This window comes from Medicago sativa, chromosome 1 (assembly GCF_051527215.1).
Source record: "Medicago sativa cultivar Bolivia chromosome 1, Bolivia_mono, whole genome shotgun sequence".
Taxonomy (NCBI): Eukaryota; Viridiplantae; Streptophyta; class Magnoliopsida; order Fabales; family Fabaceae; genus Medicago; species Medicago sativa.
In genome coordinates, this window is record NC_140749.1 from 17,676,014 (window position 1) to 17,692,770 (window position 16,757).

At 31.2% G+C, this 16,757-nt stretch overlaps 2 protein-coding genes across 2 annotated transcripts; both read left to right on the forward strand.

The window, feature by feature from the left end:
* Positions 1-5,147: 5,147 nt before the first annotated feature.
* Positions 5,148-7,120, forward strand: LOC146953235 (MLP-like protein 43). The gene is made up of 2 exons (XM_085708480.1): positions 5,148-5,379; positions 6,073-7,120. Exons 1-2 carry the CDS (start codon positions 5,196-5,198, stop codon positions 6,348-6,350), a joined length of 462 nt encoding a protein of 153 aa, XP_085564606.1. The 5' UTR covers positions 5,148-5,195; the 3' UTR covers positions 6,351-7,120.
* A 4,266-nt stretch (positions 7,121-11,386) lies between these two features.
* On the forward strand, positions 11,387-15,053 carry LOC146953236 (kirola-like). The gene is made up of 2 exons (XM_085708478.1): positions 11,387-13,576; positions 14,451-15,053. The coding sequence occupies exons 1-2, from the start codon at positions 13,390-13,392 to the stop codon at positions 14,759-14,761; spliced, it is 498 nt and encodes a 165-aa protein (XP_085564604.1). The 5' UTR covers positions 11,387-13,389; the 3' UTR covers positions 14,762-15,053.
* The last annotated feature ends 1,704 nt before the right edge of the window (positions 15,054-16,757 follow it).

Consider the following 16,757-nt stretch of genomic DNA (forward strand, 5'->3'; position numbering starts at 1 on the left):
TCCGTCCATCCGTCACTGTCAACGAAAACCACCAACGCAGGAGTTATCCTCCTCACATCCGAAAGAAACGCCGCCGCACCAGAATCAAGTCGACAGGATATCGCCGGCGTTAACAGAATCGCCGTCTTCTCACCGTCCAACTTTGTTTCAAGGTTCTCACGAATCAACCTGCTTTCAACGGCGTACTCCTCCGGCACGACGGAGGTGATACCGAATCAACCAAGAGGAAAAACATCAGAATATGACTCGTGTGTTAAGGTCAAGTTTGATCCCCTCATCATCAACAAATTCTTCTTTCATTGTCTTCTTTTGTGGATTATGAAATCTAGGGTTTGAAAAAGGAAAAAAGAAAATTGGATCTTGATATATGAAAGTTGAAACAGAGAACGATTCCCTTCCAGGAGGGTGACGATGGATGAGATTAGTAGATGGGATTCCTTGCTGAATTTGGTGAAATTGTAGATGGTTTTTCCTGTTTTGGTCAATTGGTTTAGTCTAAGTGAGATTAATTGATTAATATGATTGTCAATTGGTTTAGTTAATTAATTAAAAAATAAAATTGTGTTTTTTGTTTTTAAATGTCTGGATTTTTCTCATGAAGATTATGATGAAGAATAAGAAGAGGATGAGGGAAGAAAAGAGGGAATATGGAAGAAAGAAGCCAGGGGTAAAATGGTATTTTCTCACATGTCTGAAAATTAATTTTACAATTTTTTAGATTTTTTTATTTCTAAATTAATATAAATGGATTTATATTATTTTTAAAAATTAAATTTCAGATACTTAGGTGTTGGTGGTACACGGTAAGTTATGATGAACTTGCTTGATCCAACGGTCTTCTTTTTTAGGGATTTAAAATTAATAAAATTGGACCAAATCGATGAAGAAAACGAAGATAAAGGACCAAATTGAAACGTTTAATAGTTAAGGGACTGAAGTGAGAAGAAAAAATAAGTTAAGGGACCTGGAGATGTATTAAGCCTAAAATAAATTTTGCTTTCAACCAAAAAACAAACTTTGTTGTAATGGCTGTGTTTAGTATTGTGCTGAGTATACTTCTATTTTTGGAATTTGGATCCCCAACATTCTAATTTTTATTTATGTTTTCTGGTTATGAGTCACAAATGCTTGTTTCTTTCAAGAAGTGTTTGATATATTAATATTATCTTATTGTCTTTAAATGTTAGAGTTTGATCTTTATGACTTTATATATTTCTAGATATATTCATTATCACTTGCGTAAAAAGGGGACTAAAGACCCCATTTTAACCATTTGCAATGATTTTTTTTTTTACTAAACAAACGACATTCATTCATTCAAATTGATAGAGTACATCGATGCTATACAAATTCGCTAAAAACAAAAAGGATGAATCTGTGAATAAACTCACAACATCCATGTTAATAGTATAAAACGACAAAGTACTTGAGCGTACAAATGATAATCGTGTTAAAATGGTGATATGATGACATTTTTGCAATTACAAAACATTGTAAGCTGGTCTTTTAAATAACTCGCTTATAAAACCTTGGATGCGGTGGCATTTACACAATTAAGAATGAAAATTTAAAATATTGTTCCACCTTTTAAGATGAGTGTTAACATAACCGACTTAAATGGTAATACTCTTGACCCTATATTAATTGGGTTAAAAACCTATGAGACTTTTTGGGGAGTAGGCATCACATTGAGTTAAAATCAACCACACAAGCGAGGTTAGACATTACATCTTTACTCAAAACCTTAAGCATATTTGTGACATAATTGATCAAACCACTTTAAATTTCATCTGGAAGAGGTTCTAAGAGCATACACATCGCCTGTCAAAATGGGTGGTAACACATTAACCAATGCTTTTGTGTCATAGTTTCTTGGATAATTGACATTGGATATGATCGAGTAGCTAAACTATCAATAGTTGCAATGCATTGCCATGGTTCTTTTCCTGTACTTGTCAGACTTTGTACTACTTTTGAGTTTTTTTTTCTATGTAAAATATAATTTAAAGTATATTGTAAGATAAGTGGGACCCATTTTAGAGTTTTGGAGGAGTGGTATGGATATTTAGAAAATGTTGTTGAGGTAGTTGAGTGGTTTAAATAATTGGAAAGTGTGAAGTAATATAATGTATTATGTGGTGGGTTGGCAAAAAATAGCTACACCTAAGGTTTGGGGAAGCATTTGAATTCGTATATATATAGCTCAAGATATCAATATCTCCATAACGAATTCTAGTTTGGGATATGCTTAAGGTATCTAACAAATTGTAGGCTAATGTTCTATTTAACAAATATGTCTTTGGTGCTCACAAACACTACAAGTTCTTCAACTTTGAGCTCCTTTAGCAAAGCCAAAACCATCCTTAATGAAAGCTTCACTTGGTGTGCTAGTTCGGGAAAATCATCATCAATGATCTAGACTTACAGGTGAATGATGTCTGCAATGCAACTCATCCAAACATTTCCATTATCTATACTCAACTGCCTCAAGTTGTTCACGATGAGAAAAAACAACAATCGCTTCCACTTCAATCCCAATACTCATGATGTTTTCATTTTGTCTGACAAACCCTAATGGCTCTTATACAACTAAAAAGTTGTTACTATTAACTCTTGCGACAAAGAGGTGTTGATGTCACAGCTCCAACTTAGTCTTTGAACCAAAACCAGTATTTGAGAACCAACACTACGTTGATCCTAGTGGAATTAGCAGGGCCGTCCCTATAGTGGAGGCTCAGCTCTCAATAAAAAATAGGCCCTTAATAAAATAAAAATATAATTTTTTTTTAAAAGAGCAATCATTTATTTTATCAAAAAAAAGAGCAATCATTTATTTTAATTGAAAATAAGATCCATAAAAATAAAAATACAACTTCAAGCTAATATCTTTATCAATCTTGTAGGTTGTTAATTTCCCTAGTTTAATTTGCACACAAGTAAAAATAAAATATTTATAATGTTTTATTTGAGAGAATAATTATAATGTTTGTTCTTTAAAAAAATTATAAAATAAAAATTAGAGCTTTACTATTTTATAAGATAAGTATGGACTAAAAATTACAAGTAGTGCTCTAAAAAAAATATATTGTGTTTTTATTTGTAAATATATAATTCAATAAGTTAAGTAGAATTTGACTGAATTGGAAAGAGTATTGAGAATAGACGAGACTCAAATTCATAATAAATCATGTCCAAATCAAAGTTATCTCATACTAAAAAAAAAAATTAAAAGAGAGAAAAGGAAATGAAAAGTCAATTTTTTTTTTTTGTTGAAATGAAAAGTCAATCAAACAGGAAAAACGAAGAAAAGGAAAAGGAAAATCAATCAAAGAAGAAAAAAGAAGAAAAGGAAAAGAAAAATTAATCACTGAAAGAAAAAAGAAGAAAAGGAAATTTAAAAGAAAAAAGGGAAACATGGGAGTTGAACACCTGACCCAGGCATAGCTAACGCGGGGACAAGACAAGAATTGTGAAATCAATGCCGCGCTGCTTCTATATATTACTTTTTTATGCAGTATATATATATTTTTTTTAAAAAAAGACATTTGGGCCCCCAAAATTTGGAGGCCCAGCTCAGTAGAGCTGTTTGCACCTCCTCAGGGACGGCCCTGGGAATTAGACCCAGATACTTTAAGCAATGTCTCTGTTCAAACAATGTGGATAAAAAATGACGTTGGAAGAAGATACCTCCCTAAACGTGATCAATAATTCATTGATAAAGTTGGTGAATACTTCACACCAATAAAATGGGTCAAAAAAAGGTTTTAAGAAGCTTAAGAGCTGAGACTGACCCTTGAAAGTCAATTGCAAATTAAAAGATCACCTCCACGTTTAGTTTCTTTCCTAATTTTATTTATGATTTTTTTTTGTGCAATAATTTAAAGATTTTATTATTGTCTCTTTGACGCACAACCATAGTATATAATGTCATTTTAATTATATTTTTATATTGAGTTAATTTTTTTAATAAATTACTTATGTTTTCATTTATACTATTCTTAAATTGATTGATTTTAGTGTTTAAGTAATCTTTTTTAGGAATAGTGTTTGAATCACTATTAGGCGTAACTAAGCATAACAAGTTAAATAGTTCATCTCACCATGACTAATTAACCAAATTTTACTTGACCAAAAACAAAATTAATCAAATTTTATATGATTAATTGATAAGGAGTTGTTGAACTAACCATAATTCAATCTCCTTTTTTTAGTATGTGTATGAGTAACCAGCTTGTTGGTTTTTTTTTTTTCTTTCTCCTTTTCTAATTGATGTGAGGGTAAGACTAACTGATTAGAAGGAAAGATTAATATTCATCAACTGTAATGATTACCAATAATATTAGAACCAATAACTATTATCAATAGAAGTTTTGTGCAGTAGGGGTAGCAAACCGGTTCTCTATTTCTAGTATGTATAGGAATCTCTGCAATTATCAGCAAAATGAGGAGGACTTGATATGAAAGCAAGTCTGGAAGTTAAAAGTGCCAGAAAGAGTGAGACATCTTGTTTAGATTATGCATCATGATAAGCTTTTGACTAACTATAACAAGAGTAGAATGGGACTTGGTAGTACTATGTGCAGATTCGATTAATGATTTTGGTGCCATCGATGTTGTATATCCGATTTCGAAAACTTGAATATAGTCATATTTCTAGACATATGTACTATGCCGTTTTATGTTATTAATATGGATGTTGTGAGTTTATTAACAGATTCATCATTTATACGTTTTTAACGACTTTGAATTTGTATTGTATCGATATACTCTATCAATTTAAATTAATGAATATCGATGATTATTTTTGTTATAAAAAAAAAAAATAGATAGTAACTCTATGTCTCTATATCGTGAACCACGATAAACACTGTCCAATCAATATTATGTAAGCAAATCTTTGGTCCATCATCATTTTCATATATTCTATTAGAAATCTAAAAATGTCAACTTATATATACAGCTGTTTTTATTGTGATGTCCAATAATAGATTATATTTTATAAATTTCAATCAATTATTTGTTTGATTTCAATCTATCACTTTCATATAACTTGCTTGTGGATGGAGATCTTGTACTTTTAATTTTATAATCAAATAATCATCACAATTAATCTTCTATTTAAGGGAATGCATTTCCCACTTATGAATAACCTATATTCTTTTATATATCTCTAAACATTATTAAAGAGAAGAGACATGGCTTTAAGTGGGAAAGTGGAAGCTGAAGTAGAAATTCAAGCACCTGGTGCTAAGTTCTATAATATTTTCAGAAAGCAACTAGAACATCTTCCTAATATCACCACAGAAGTCCATGGAGGTAGAGTGCATGAAGGTGACTGGGAAAATATTGGTTCTATCAAGCACTGGGAATTTACAGTAGGTAATTAAGGTCCTTATGTTTCATAGTTTTACTATTTTATTGCTCATGAAAGGTAAAATACATCAATGAACGCACAAAAAGTATTAATGAACCCTTCCAACACTCTTTTGTTGATGTTAATAAACTTTACATGATTTGATTATCAGCAAAAATAATTCATTCAAAATATTAGCTTGTATATTATCCAAATTGTCATTTATAAACACAACAATGTTGCACTAAACAATTCTTTTGCTCAATAAAAATAAAAGATTAAAAGTATAGGGTTAAATAAGTAAATGGTCCCTCTAAATATATCAATGTTTGATTTTAGTCCCCCTAAAATATTATTTAAGCTTTTGGCCCCTCCAAAAAAATTCATTCATGAAATTAGTCCATATATGGTAGAAAATTATGTTTAAACTTCATATTTTTAGTCAACTCATGTTTAAACTTCATATTTTTTAATGAAATTTTCCATAAATTGGTAAAAAATTATGACAATATTTTCCAAAAAAAAAAAAAGAATTTTTTAACAAAACATGAATTTAATATGAATTTTTCACCTTTTTTTTTCATTTGCTTATTAAAAAAACAAGGTATTTCAAAAATAACATCATTAAATATGTTTTGTTTACGTTGGTCTCTAATTTCTATTTATTTATTTTCCCTAATCATGGAACTCTGATTTTAAATACTTGAGAAACCCTACAGAAGGAAGAAAACAAAGTGCTAAAGCAAAAATTGAGACTATAGATGATGACAATAAGATAATCATATATAGCATTTTTGATGGAGAAGTGGGTGAGAGTTACAAGAGTTTAAAGGCAATATTACAAGTGATTCATAAAGAACATGGTGGTGGGATTGTTAAATGGGCATACGAATATGAGAAGCTAAAGGAGGAAATTACAGGTGTATCTCCTGATTCATACTTGGACCTTGCTGTAAAGGTCACAAAAGATATTGATTCTCATCTTGTCAAGGAATAGCAACAAAGATGAACAAGGATGGAGTGTGTTTGGTATGAGTGTTTTATTGCATATTAAATAAACATTTTGTGATGAATGTGTTTAATAGAGTATAGGTAAACTTCTAATTTTGAGATTCAGATTCCTTGCTGCCAAGGGTCCCACATTCATACATTGTGAAGATCGATAGTTTTTCGATGAAGATCAGACAGTCCAAAAAATGCAGTTCATATGGTTTATTTTATGATTAAAATACCAAATTTGAATCTTGATTGTTCGATCTAGATCAAACAGCCACCGATATTCCAATTGCATGAATGCGGATAAACCTATGATTAGAGGGAGTGGGATCTCAATTTCTGTCTCCAATGTTGAGGAAATATTTGATATTAGTTTAGTTTCCCATATCCAGTTAAGAAAAACATGAATAAAGATAAAGGTTCTTGGCTTATGTTTTTGTTGGTCATATTGTTGGGGTTAATCTTACATAATATGACTGACAAAACATATGTTGAGAAATTTTATATATTCATGATTATTTTTAATATATGGATAATATAAGTTTGAAAAATATTACTATTGTGGTAATTGGAGACAGAATAGGAGTTTACTCTTGTGTTGTTTTATGTTTTTCAGTCACACACATGCTTGTTTCTTTCAACAAAGTCACTCATTCTAGCTTGTGATGGAATAAAGAGGCTTGCTGATTTGATATATTGTCATTTGATGTGTATAAATGGCTACTGTGTGCTTGTAAAATGTTTGATTTAAATAAAAGATTGATTACTGTAGCTCTTATGTACACTCGTTAATACACTACACTACCGGCTAACATTTAAATGAGATTAAATCATATGTTAGAAAATATGTGTTAAAATGCATTTTGTCTTCGAGAGCTATGTATTCATAAAACCTTTCTGATTGATATTATTACATAATGTAGGGGGATGTTTAGGAGTTGAGTTCTAGAGAGAAAGGAGATGAATACTTATTTTTATTTATAAATTTAAGAAGGAATTAAAGGATATGTATATATACACACACTCTTGTTAGGGTAAAACACCACACTACTTTTGTATTGTTATTTCGAAACGATAGGATGACATGAAAAAAATGGTGGTCTCTTATTAAACGTTAATGTATAAATAATACTGGTGTGCGACCAACGAGTAGACGTGCGGGTAGCTTTTTTATTTATTACAACAGGAGCACGTACACGCGTTGGTCAGCACGTACAACACGTACACACATTGGTCAACACAGACACGCGTTGGTCAACACATACACGCGTACAACACGTACATGAGTCGGACAACATGTATAGCACATACACATGGTAAATTATGCGTTTCTCAATATTGGACACACGTCAGTCAGTTTTTGACACCAACACGATACTGACACCTATGATTACACTGAACAATATTATTTTCTCAAATTATTAATAAGGTTTCAACGTGTCGGTGTTCATGTCATGCCCGATTTCGTGTCTGTGCCTTTGCATCATAATTTACAACCATAACTATTGTGGCAATGGTAACAACAACATCACAACTTTTTACATAAATTTGTGATCCACAGTCACAACATTGCATAAAAAAATAGAGGATGTGTTGATCGATATACACCAAATAGCAAGGAAATTATTGTTTTTAAGGCTTTTGCATGAGTGGAATTACCGTCGGCCACGGACTACACGATGTCACCACAACACATGAACAAAAATTAAGACTATGAAAGTTATAAATTTCTTGGATAAGTTCTTGCACCAATTTAGTTAGGATAACAATTACATTTTATGACATTCCTTATATTATTAATGTTCTATTTCGAGTTATGAAATTAATTTTAAATTTTCTAACGTATTATGTGATTACTTGTAGTGGATTGAATGAAAACGGCTATTTGAAGGTGAAGTTTCACTACTGTAGGGATGTCAATGGGTATCCATGTGTACGGGTAGAAAGAAAATCTTCCCCAGCTTATACCCGTGTAGGTATCCATTATACCGTTAATCCACGGGTACCGAGGTATCCAAGGATACCGATTTTAGAATTTTATTTATTTAATTGCTTTATTAATTATTTAATTATTTCGTGTGTTATTTAATTATTTAATCGATACAGAATTTATGATTCTTACATAATCCATACAAATTCAACATACCATAATACATACAAAATGCATGATTCTTACATAATTCATACAAATTATTGAGACGGCATATATATATATATATATATATATATAAGGATATTTTAGTAATTTATTTAATATATTATCGGGTACATGTACCCGTAGGCATGAGTATCATTAAATCTATATATGTATTCATAAAGTAACAGGTAGTTAAATACTCATTTAATATACCTGTGGAACACGTCTAGCTACCTGCATGTGCCCATGAAGAATTTTATCCGCAGATATACGTCGGCACAACCCTTTTTTTCCATCCCTACACTAATGTGAGGAAAAAAATTGATCAGTTTACCGATAGGCTGAATGATAATGCATACACACTGCACGACACCACCAGTCACCATGACACAGGATTGCAAGGTAAAACTATGAAAGTAATAATTTTCTTAAATGAAAATTTGGACCTATTGCCATTAACACCACCGTTTTCATACACCCTCCCGTGAAGTAACAAAAATTGGGTCAAACTCAACATCCCTCATCAAACCCTTCTCCTGTGCTCAACCAGTCATCTGTGATTCTTCTCATCTCAAACCCTAAAACAAAGAGCTCTTTCCTTTACCATTGCCACCGCAACAATACAAAAAAAAAACGCAATGCGTAAATCCGAAAAAACAAATACAATGTGCATGGAACAGAAATCAAAAGCAAAATCACAATAAAAGATGATATTCAAATCAATTATGCGTCAATATTCTTCTAAGATTATGAAATATTGATCGCTAATAATAAAGGTGAATAATCCAAGTGTACATTTATTATTATTGTTTGAAAAGAGGTCTTCCAAAAGATTTAATGCTTCTATCCCTCTTGTTTTTTTCTTTAAATTTTTAAGATAGATTAATACAATACATGTACTAAAACAATGCAACCTTGCTTATTTAGTCAACCAAATAATCTAACCTAATGTGAGACTCGTGCTTTCACACATATTTATTTATCATAGATTTACAAACAAAACATTTGCGGCAAAAACAACAACACAAAAAAAAAATTAAGAATAAATTTATGTTCAACAAACATGTCATTACATAAAGTAAGTTGAAAAGAACACATTTTTTGTCCACAAAATGCATAGATTGATAAATCGAACAATGTGATCTGGGTTTGGACCCAACTCCTCTATTTGTGTGTGAGAGTTTCTAATGATTCTTACTACATACAATATTAAACAAAAAATTCAAACATAATTAAAAAAAAACTATTTTTTGTAAGAGGGACAATACATACATAAAATATTTTTTTACAACAGCACGCGTACGCATCAGACAACACGTACACGTGTCGAATTATGCATTTCTCAATATTGGACACACGCCGGTCAGTGTTCGACACCAACACGCAAATGCATAAATCAATTTATTGTGTGCCTGTTTATCAGTTGCTATTCATTTTCAACACACCTCATGTATATCTTTTGTCGGAATTAAACGCACATCAGTCGCCGTTCAATATCGACAAACCACATACGTATGTTTTGTCAGAATGAACCATCTCAAGTAAGTGATTGTTGAGTACTATCAAAAATTTTAAGTCTAATTCTTATGTATTCTATTATAAGTTTCTCCGTGGTCGTAGATTTAACTGCCATAGATTTAAAACATAGCTCAAAGGCTCAAACTCCATAGCTTCAAAAATGAGTTTTTTTTATTATATATTTTCTTATACTATGTGATAGCATCATGCAAACTGAGATGGATTTTTCAAATTCCTTAATGAAAAATTTAGCTATGTATTAGCCTAGGTTAGTGTAATTGACCTAGTGCTTGTATCTGCCTCTTTTGTCCATCACTCATATACAACTATATAATTTATGATAGAATATAAGAAAGTATCTCAAAATATCTTCTATTCTAACAAATTTTTGGTTTGTTGCTAACTTCTTTACTGTTCAGGGGCCAACTAATCTTGTAATGGACACCAGTTGTTGGATGTGTGAGCATGAGTGGCGGTAAGATACCGCAGTTGTTACAAAGTGGCTATCAGGGGCTTCTCTGGTATGCTGTTAACTTTTCTTATGTGCACTGTTTAAATTTCCTTTACATTGTCTTCAATGAATTCTTCAAAATACTATTTTGTATGTGCATTTTTTTAACTCTAATAGTTAATAAACATGTGAGCAAATATATATAGATATTGTAAAGTACAATATGATCTTTTTTCTAATCTGAGTTACTTTTTTGAATAACAGTATAGGTGGCTTTCATCAAAATCAAGCGCTCCTACCAATTCGAAGTCAACAATTGTGGAAAAGTTTATTTCACAACAACCTCAAACTTCATGTCGAAAAAGATAAACCTGAAGTTTGAGGTTGTTGTGAAATAAACTTTTCCACAATTGTTGACTTCGAATTGGTAGGAGCACTTGATTTTGATGAAAGTCATTTTGATGAAAGTCACCTATACTGTTATTCAAAAAAGTAACTCGGATTAGAAAAAAATAAAATCATATTGAACTTTACAATATATATATATATATGGGTGTGTGTGTGTGTGTGTGAGCGCGCGCGCTCACATTTTTATTAACTATTAGAGTTCAAAAATGCAGACACAAAATAGTGTTTTTAAGAAATCATTGAAGACAATGTAAAGGAAATTTAAATATTGCACATAAGAAAAGTTAAGTGCATATCAGAGAAGCCCCTAATAGCCACTTTGTAACAACTGCGATATATTACCGCCACTCATGCTCACGTAGCCAACAATCGTTGTCGATTACAAGATTAGTTGGCGCCTGAACGGTCAAGAAATTGGCAACAAACCAAAAAATTGTTAGAATATAAGATATTTTGGTATACTTTTTTATATTCTAACATAAAGGATATAGTTGTATATGAGTAACGCACAAGCTAAAGAAGGATAAAGATGGACAAAAGAGGAAGATACAAGCACTAGGTCAATTACATTAACCTTCTTCAAGGCTAATACATAGCTAAATATTGCATGAAGCTATCACATAGTATAAGAAAATATTAAAAAAAAAAAACACAGTTTTGAAGCTATGGAGTTTAAGCCTTTGAGCTAAGTTTTAAATATAAGGCAGTTAAATCTATGGCCATAGGGAAACTTATAATAGAATACATAACAATTAGACTTAACAATTTTGATAGTACTCAACAATCACCTACTTGAGATGGCTGAGTCCAAATAGTTACTCTTCCCTGGGAATTTGCTATCAATAATGCACGTAGACAACAGACAGGAGACCATTGAATAGACTAGACGAAATCAAGAGAAGAATCTGGAGAAAACATTCAGTGCAACCAATCAAATTTCCAAATATATAATGCATTTGCCTATATAATGAAGCAGTTCGTAAACAAATTTGTAGAAAAGGAAAACAAAAGTGTGAAAATTAGTAGTTTGGATTACCTTCTTAGCCCAGTTTTGGTATGATTTTATAGAAGAGAAGTAGATGATGAATGATATGTATCAACAAGGTCGGATTTGTTGAAAACTTCATAAAACGATAGGATCCAATTTTCAATCTTCTCTTTTATCGAATATGTTTGGATAGAAAGATAGAGAAGGTTGAGTAGATATGAAAAACATGGTTTGTTTGTCGAATCAAGGCAGATCTCGCCAGCGGCGGGGGGAAAATCGGCGGCGGCTGTTGGCTAAGGGAGAGAGCACTTATGTGATTTAGGGTTTCATAAGAATGAAAATGAGGGTGAGAAGAAAGAATCGTATTTGATGAGAAATATTGGGCTTTGGCCCAATTCTGCTTAGTTCTAGGGGGTGTATGCCTAAATCAGTGGCGAGAATAGCATTATGTCCAAATTGCATTGTTTTTGTTGAATTTTATAAAATAATTTCAAAATTAAAGAGTATATCATTTAATTTTCAAAATATCCACACTTTCAAATATATTGCCAAAAAGTTATTCAAAAAAATTTCATATTCAAAATAATAAAAATAATTGAATACTAATTGTTATTATGAAAAAATACGAGACTCATTATTTAATCATTTAATATTAACAAAAAAAACAGAAAGATAATTTAGGTAACCCAACCCAACCCAAACCAGAAATTAGTGGGTATGCCCAACCCAACCCAATAACGTAACTCGTAGTTATTATAACTAATTCAAACCAGAGTACCCTATATAGTTCGGATCTTGGATTTGACTAAACACAACTCAACCCAAACTTATCCACGTACACCCCCTATTAAAACCTACTATTTAAATTGTAGTATAACCAAGTTATTGCAAAAGTTTTATAAAAAATTTGTCCAGAATCATTTTTCTTTAATTCATTTAGGATAGCATCTAGGGACGTGGGACGTGTATTCGAAACATGGTTGGTAGTTGGTTCGTGAATCACAACAAACATTGATGGTCGAATCAATATTATGGTCCACATTATTTTCAATTTTTTTTTATCAAATATCCTGGTGTTTAAAAATTCATCTTAATAAATAAGAATTTAGAGTTTGAACTTTGACTCTCGTATATTACGTCTCTTTCACAATTATATTATTTTATACTCTATTTACTCTAGCAATCTTAAAATGTCAACTTTAACCCAGCAATTAAACTTAAATGGTAAATGAGTTTTATTAAAGATAAATCGTTCAGGAGAATTCGAATTCGATTCTTAGGTGACATAATTTTTTGTTAGGTTATCTTTACCTCACGGCCGAACTCCAAGCTACTATGGCCTCATTCTTTAAGAAACCGGAGAGTTAACGCAGAAAAGAATGTCAACTTCAAAAAAAAAACAAAAAATGGGAAATGTCAACTTATATATACAGCTGTTTTGTGGTGTCACATTAATAGGTAAATCTTATATATTTCAATCAATTATTCTATATATTCTTTGATATCCCTAATTAGTAGAAACATTAGAAAGCAGAAACATGGCTTTAAATGGAAAAGTGTTCACTGAAATAGAGATCAGAGCACTTCCTGCTAAGGTCTATAATATTTTCAGGAAGCAACTTAAACAAATTCCTGATATCTCCCCAGATCAAGTACAGGGAGCTAGATTGCATGAAGGTGACTGGGAAAATGTTGGTTCTGTCATTCACTGGGAATATACAATAGGTAATTAAGGTTATTATGTTTCATATTTTTATTTTATTTATTGCTTAAAGGTAATAGTAGTATTTATCAATGAACGCACCCTCCTTAAATATAAAAACTATTACTAGTGAACTCACCCAACACTCTTTTGTTAATGTCCTTGCTTGTAATATGCTTTGATTATAAGCAAGAATACATAAATTTGTGCTAATTTACAATTTTAGCTAATTATTACAAATATTTGGTTGGAGAGGTGATAACATGTTTCCACATATAAAGAATTAGAGTTTGGGAGGTGATTAAAAACTCTTTTTTTATTTTTCTTCCAACTCAAGGGTTATAATGATGGCAAAACGGGTTATATTCGTCATGTCGGTCCGCATAGCAAGACTTATTTGGAGGAGCGTTGAAATTTTGAACCGATCACTAATACATGGTCCACCCCGCCTAACCTGCTTAAAAACGAGGCAGGACGGATTGACTTGTCAGATGAAAATAAAATAAAAATTCTTTTTGGTACTTTTTTAATTTATAAGTTGACTCATTTTATAAATTTTTTATGTCATAAAAAAAAGTAATTGTATTATCCGATTTATTGTCGGTTATAAGAACTTTCTCAATTAGAATAAAATAGTGGTTAGAAAAAATAAAATATATATTAATAAAATGTATTTAAGGGAATAATGCCACTAAATATAGTATTTTTCATCGCAAGTAGAAAGTAGATACATGTGAAAAATAAATAATTTATCATCGCAAAATAGATTAATCACTCACTTTGTAGTTTTTTATCATATAGTTTCGAAATTAAATATGTTTTTGTTTGTCTATAATTTCTTTTTATCTATTTGTCATGATCAATCAACTTTTTTCTAAATACTTTGAATCCCTGCAGATGAAAATGAAGAAAGTGCTAAAGTTAAAATTGAGACTATAGATGATGAGAATAAGGTAATCACATTTAGCCTCATTGATGGGGATGTGAGTGAGAGTTACAACAGTTTCAAAGGAACATTAGAAGTGTTCGATTGCGAATTAGATATTAACGAATATGGTTCACTTGTGAGATGGACTTTTGAGTATGAGAAACTAAAGGAGGATATTATAGGTGCATGTCCTGATTTATACTTGGACCTTGTTGCAGAGGTCACAAAAGATATTGATTATCATCTTGAATTGGAATTGGAACAAGATGAACAAAGATGAAGATAAACATGTGTTTGGATACAGTGTTATTGTTTATCAAAACTTATGAAACACAAACCCTCCTTGGATTAGGTGTGTTCCGGTGTCGGACACGTGTCGTGTCCGATATCGACATGATACCGACACATATAATTACATTGAATTAAGTGATTTTTTTAAATTATTAGCATTGTCTGTGTTTCAACATCTGTATCGTGTCTGATTTCAGTGTCTGTATCCGTGCTTCATAGATCAAAACCTTTATGTGTGATTGTGGATGCATTATTTTATGGCCAAAAGTTATTTGAGTGAAGATTTGAATTCGTTTTTTTCTAAATAATTTGTTATTGACTACAGACTACGGTGCATTAGGAAAATCATTTGGTTTGTTGTGACGGATGGGTTTGGTTGCGTAAGTAAACTTCTATTTTTGTCTCTAATGTTGACAAAATATTTCATATTAGTTTTCCATATTCATTAAGGAAAACATGAATAAAGATAAAGGTTGTTGATATATGTTTTGTTGGGGTGAGGTATATGCTACATTTTGAGATTTAAATTTTTTTTCTAAGTTAACCACTATTTGTAAGAAATTCATTATCAAAAGGTTTTTTTTTATTGAAATATTTAACTAAGAGTGATTTTTTTTTCCTAATCTTAGAAGGACTTAATCCACTAAGATACTCCATATCCTAGATTTTTTTTTCTTCGTTAAACCAAAGGACTTCCTTGCCTCAAACCATAAGACTTCTCTGGGTGTTTAACGTCTTTCCAAACTCCATTTTTCAAGTAAAGGTTTTGTCACTACATGATGATAAACATATGAAGGCTTGAGTTTGAATTTGACTGATACAAAATCATGGTTAGGATAATTACTTTCTAAGATATGGTATACATTAAAATCTTATATCAAAACAAAAGTACCACAACTACTTGGTTGATTTACATTGTGATCTAGTTGTTCTCGTATGCCAGTCTATTACAGTGTGTTCCTAAATCATGTTCTTGGCTTTCTCTATATTTTTCTTTTTTATAATAACAGCATTTTTCTTTCTAAGTTTGGTGTTTTGAACACCTACATTGGTCTTTTTTTCTTCAAATATTTCTATTTCATGAAGACTAGTAGACAAGACAAGACTATTTCAAGGTTTTGAATATATCCCCTTTCATACCGTTAAATATTGAGACAAAATAAAGAGCTGTTGGATAGATTGTACGACTTTGTAATACTATCCATTGTCTTATTTTGTTTAAGCATGGTCTCTTTAAGATAAAAAACTTTTTAGAGAATCACTTCATTGCACTTGAAAGATCATCCATATGTTATTAAATCAAATCTTACCACTTGATCTTCAGTTTGATCCTTTTAGAGGATCATTGTAACTAGATGATTGCTTAAATTTCTTATTATATCAATCATCGAAAGGATATCTTTGCTTTCTTCTTGTATCAATTATCCAGACGATAGCTTTGATTTCTTCTTGTATCAATTATCCGGAGGATAATTTAGGTCAGATGGTTAAACTTTGACTTTCTTTTACGCTGACCATGCAGAGGATCGTCATATTCGGACGATGGCTTTGCTTTCTCAGTATTAATTACTTATCTAGATGATACCTTTTACACATACGATATTTTTCGTTGACCAGAGGATTCATCATTTCATTTCTTTTAGACTTGATCAAACATTTCTTGTGCCCGGAATTCCTTTAGAGTGTGTTTGGATGGGGGAATGTTTTGAGGGAATGTAATGTTATGAGGGAATTTAAATACTTTGAGGTGAATTCCATTGTTTGGATGGGGGAATGTAATGTAATATCGAGGAAATATAATGTTATGAGTGAATTCAAATACTTTGAGGTAAATTGTCTAGAATTTTAAATTCTTTAAAATTTCCAAACTACCTCATCCAAACACACTCTTAGATCAAACAAACATTTTTTTTTTCCTTATCATAACATACAGAGTATTACTATGCCCAGAAGATTTCCCTTTAGTTTTCTTTTGTCTTATTAAA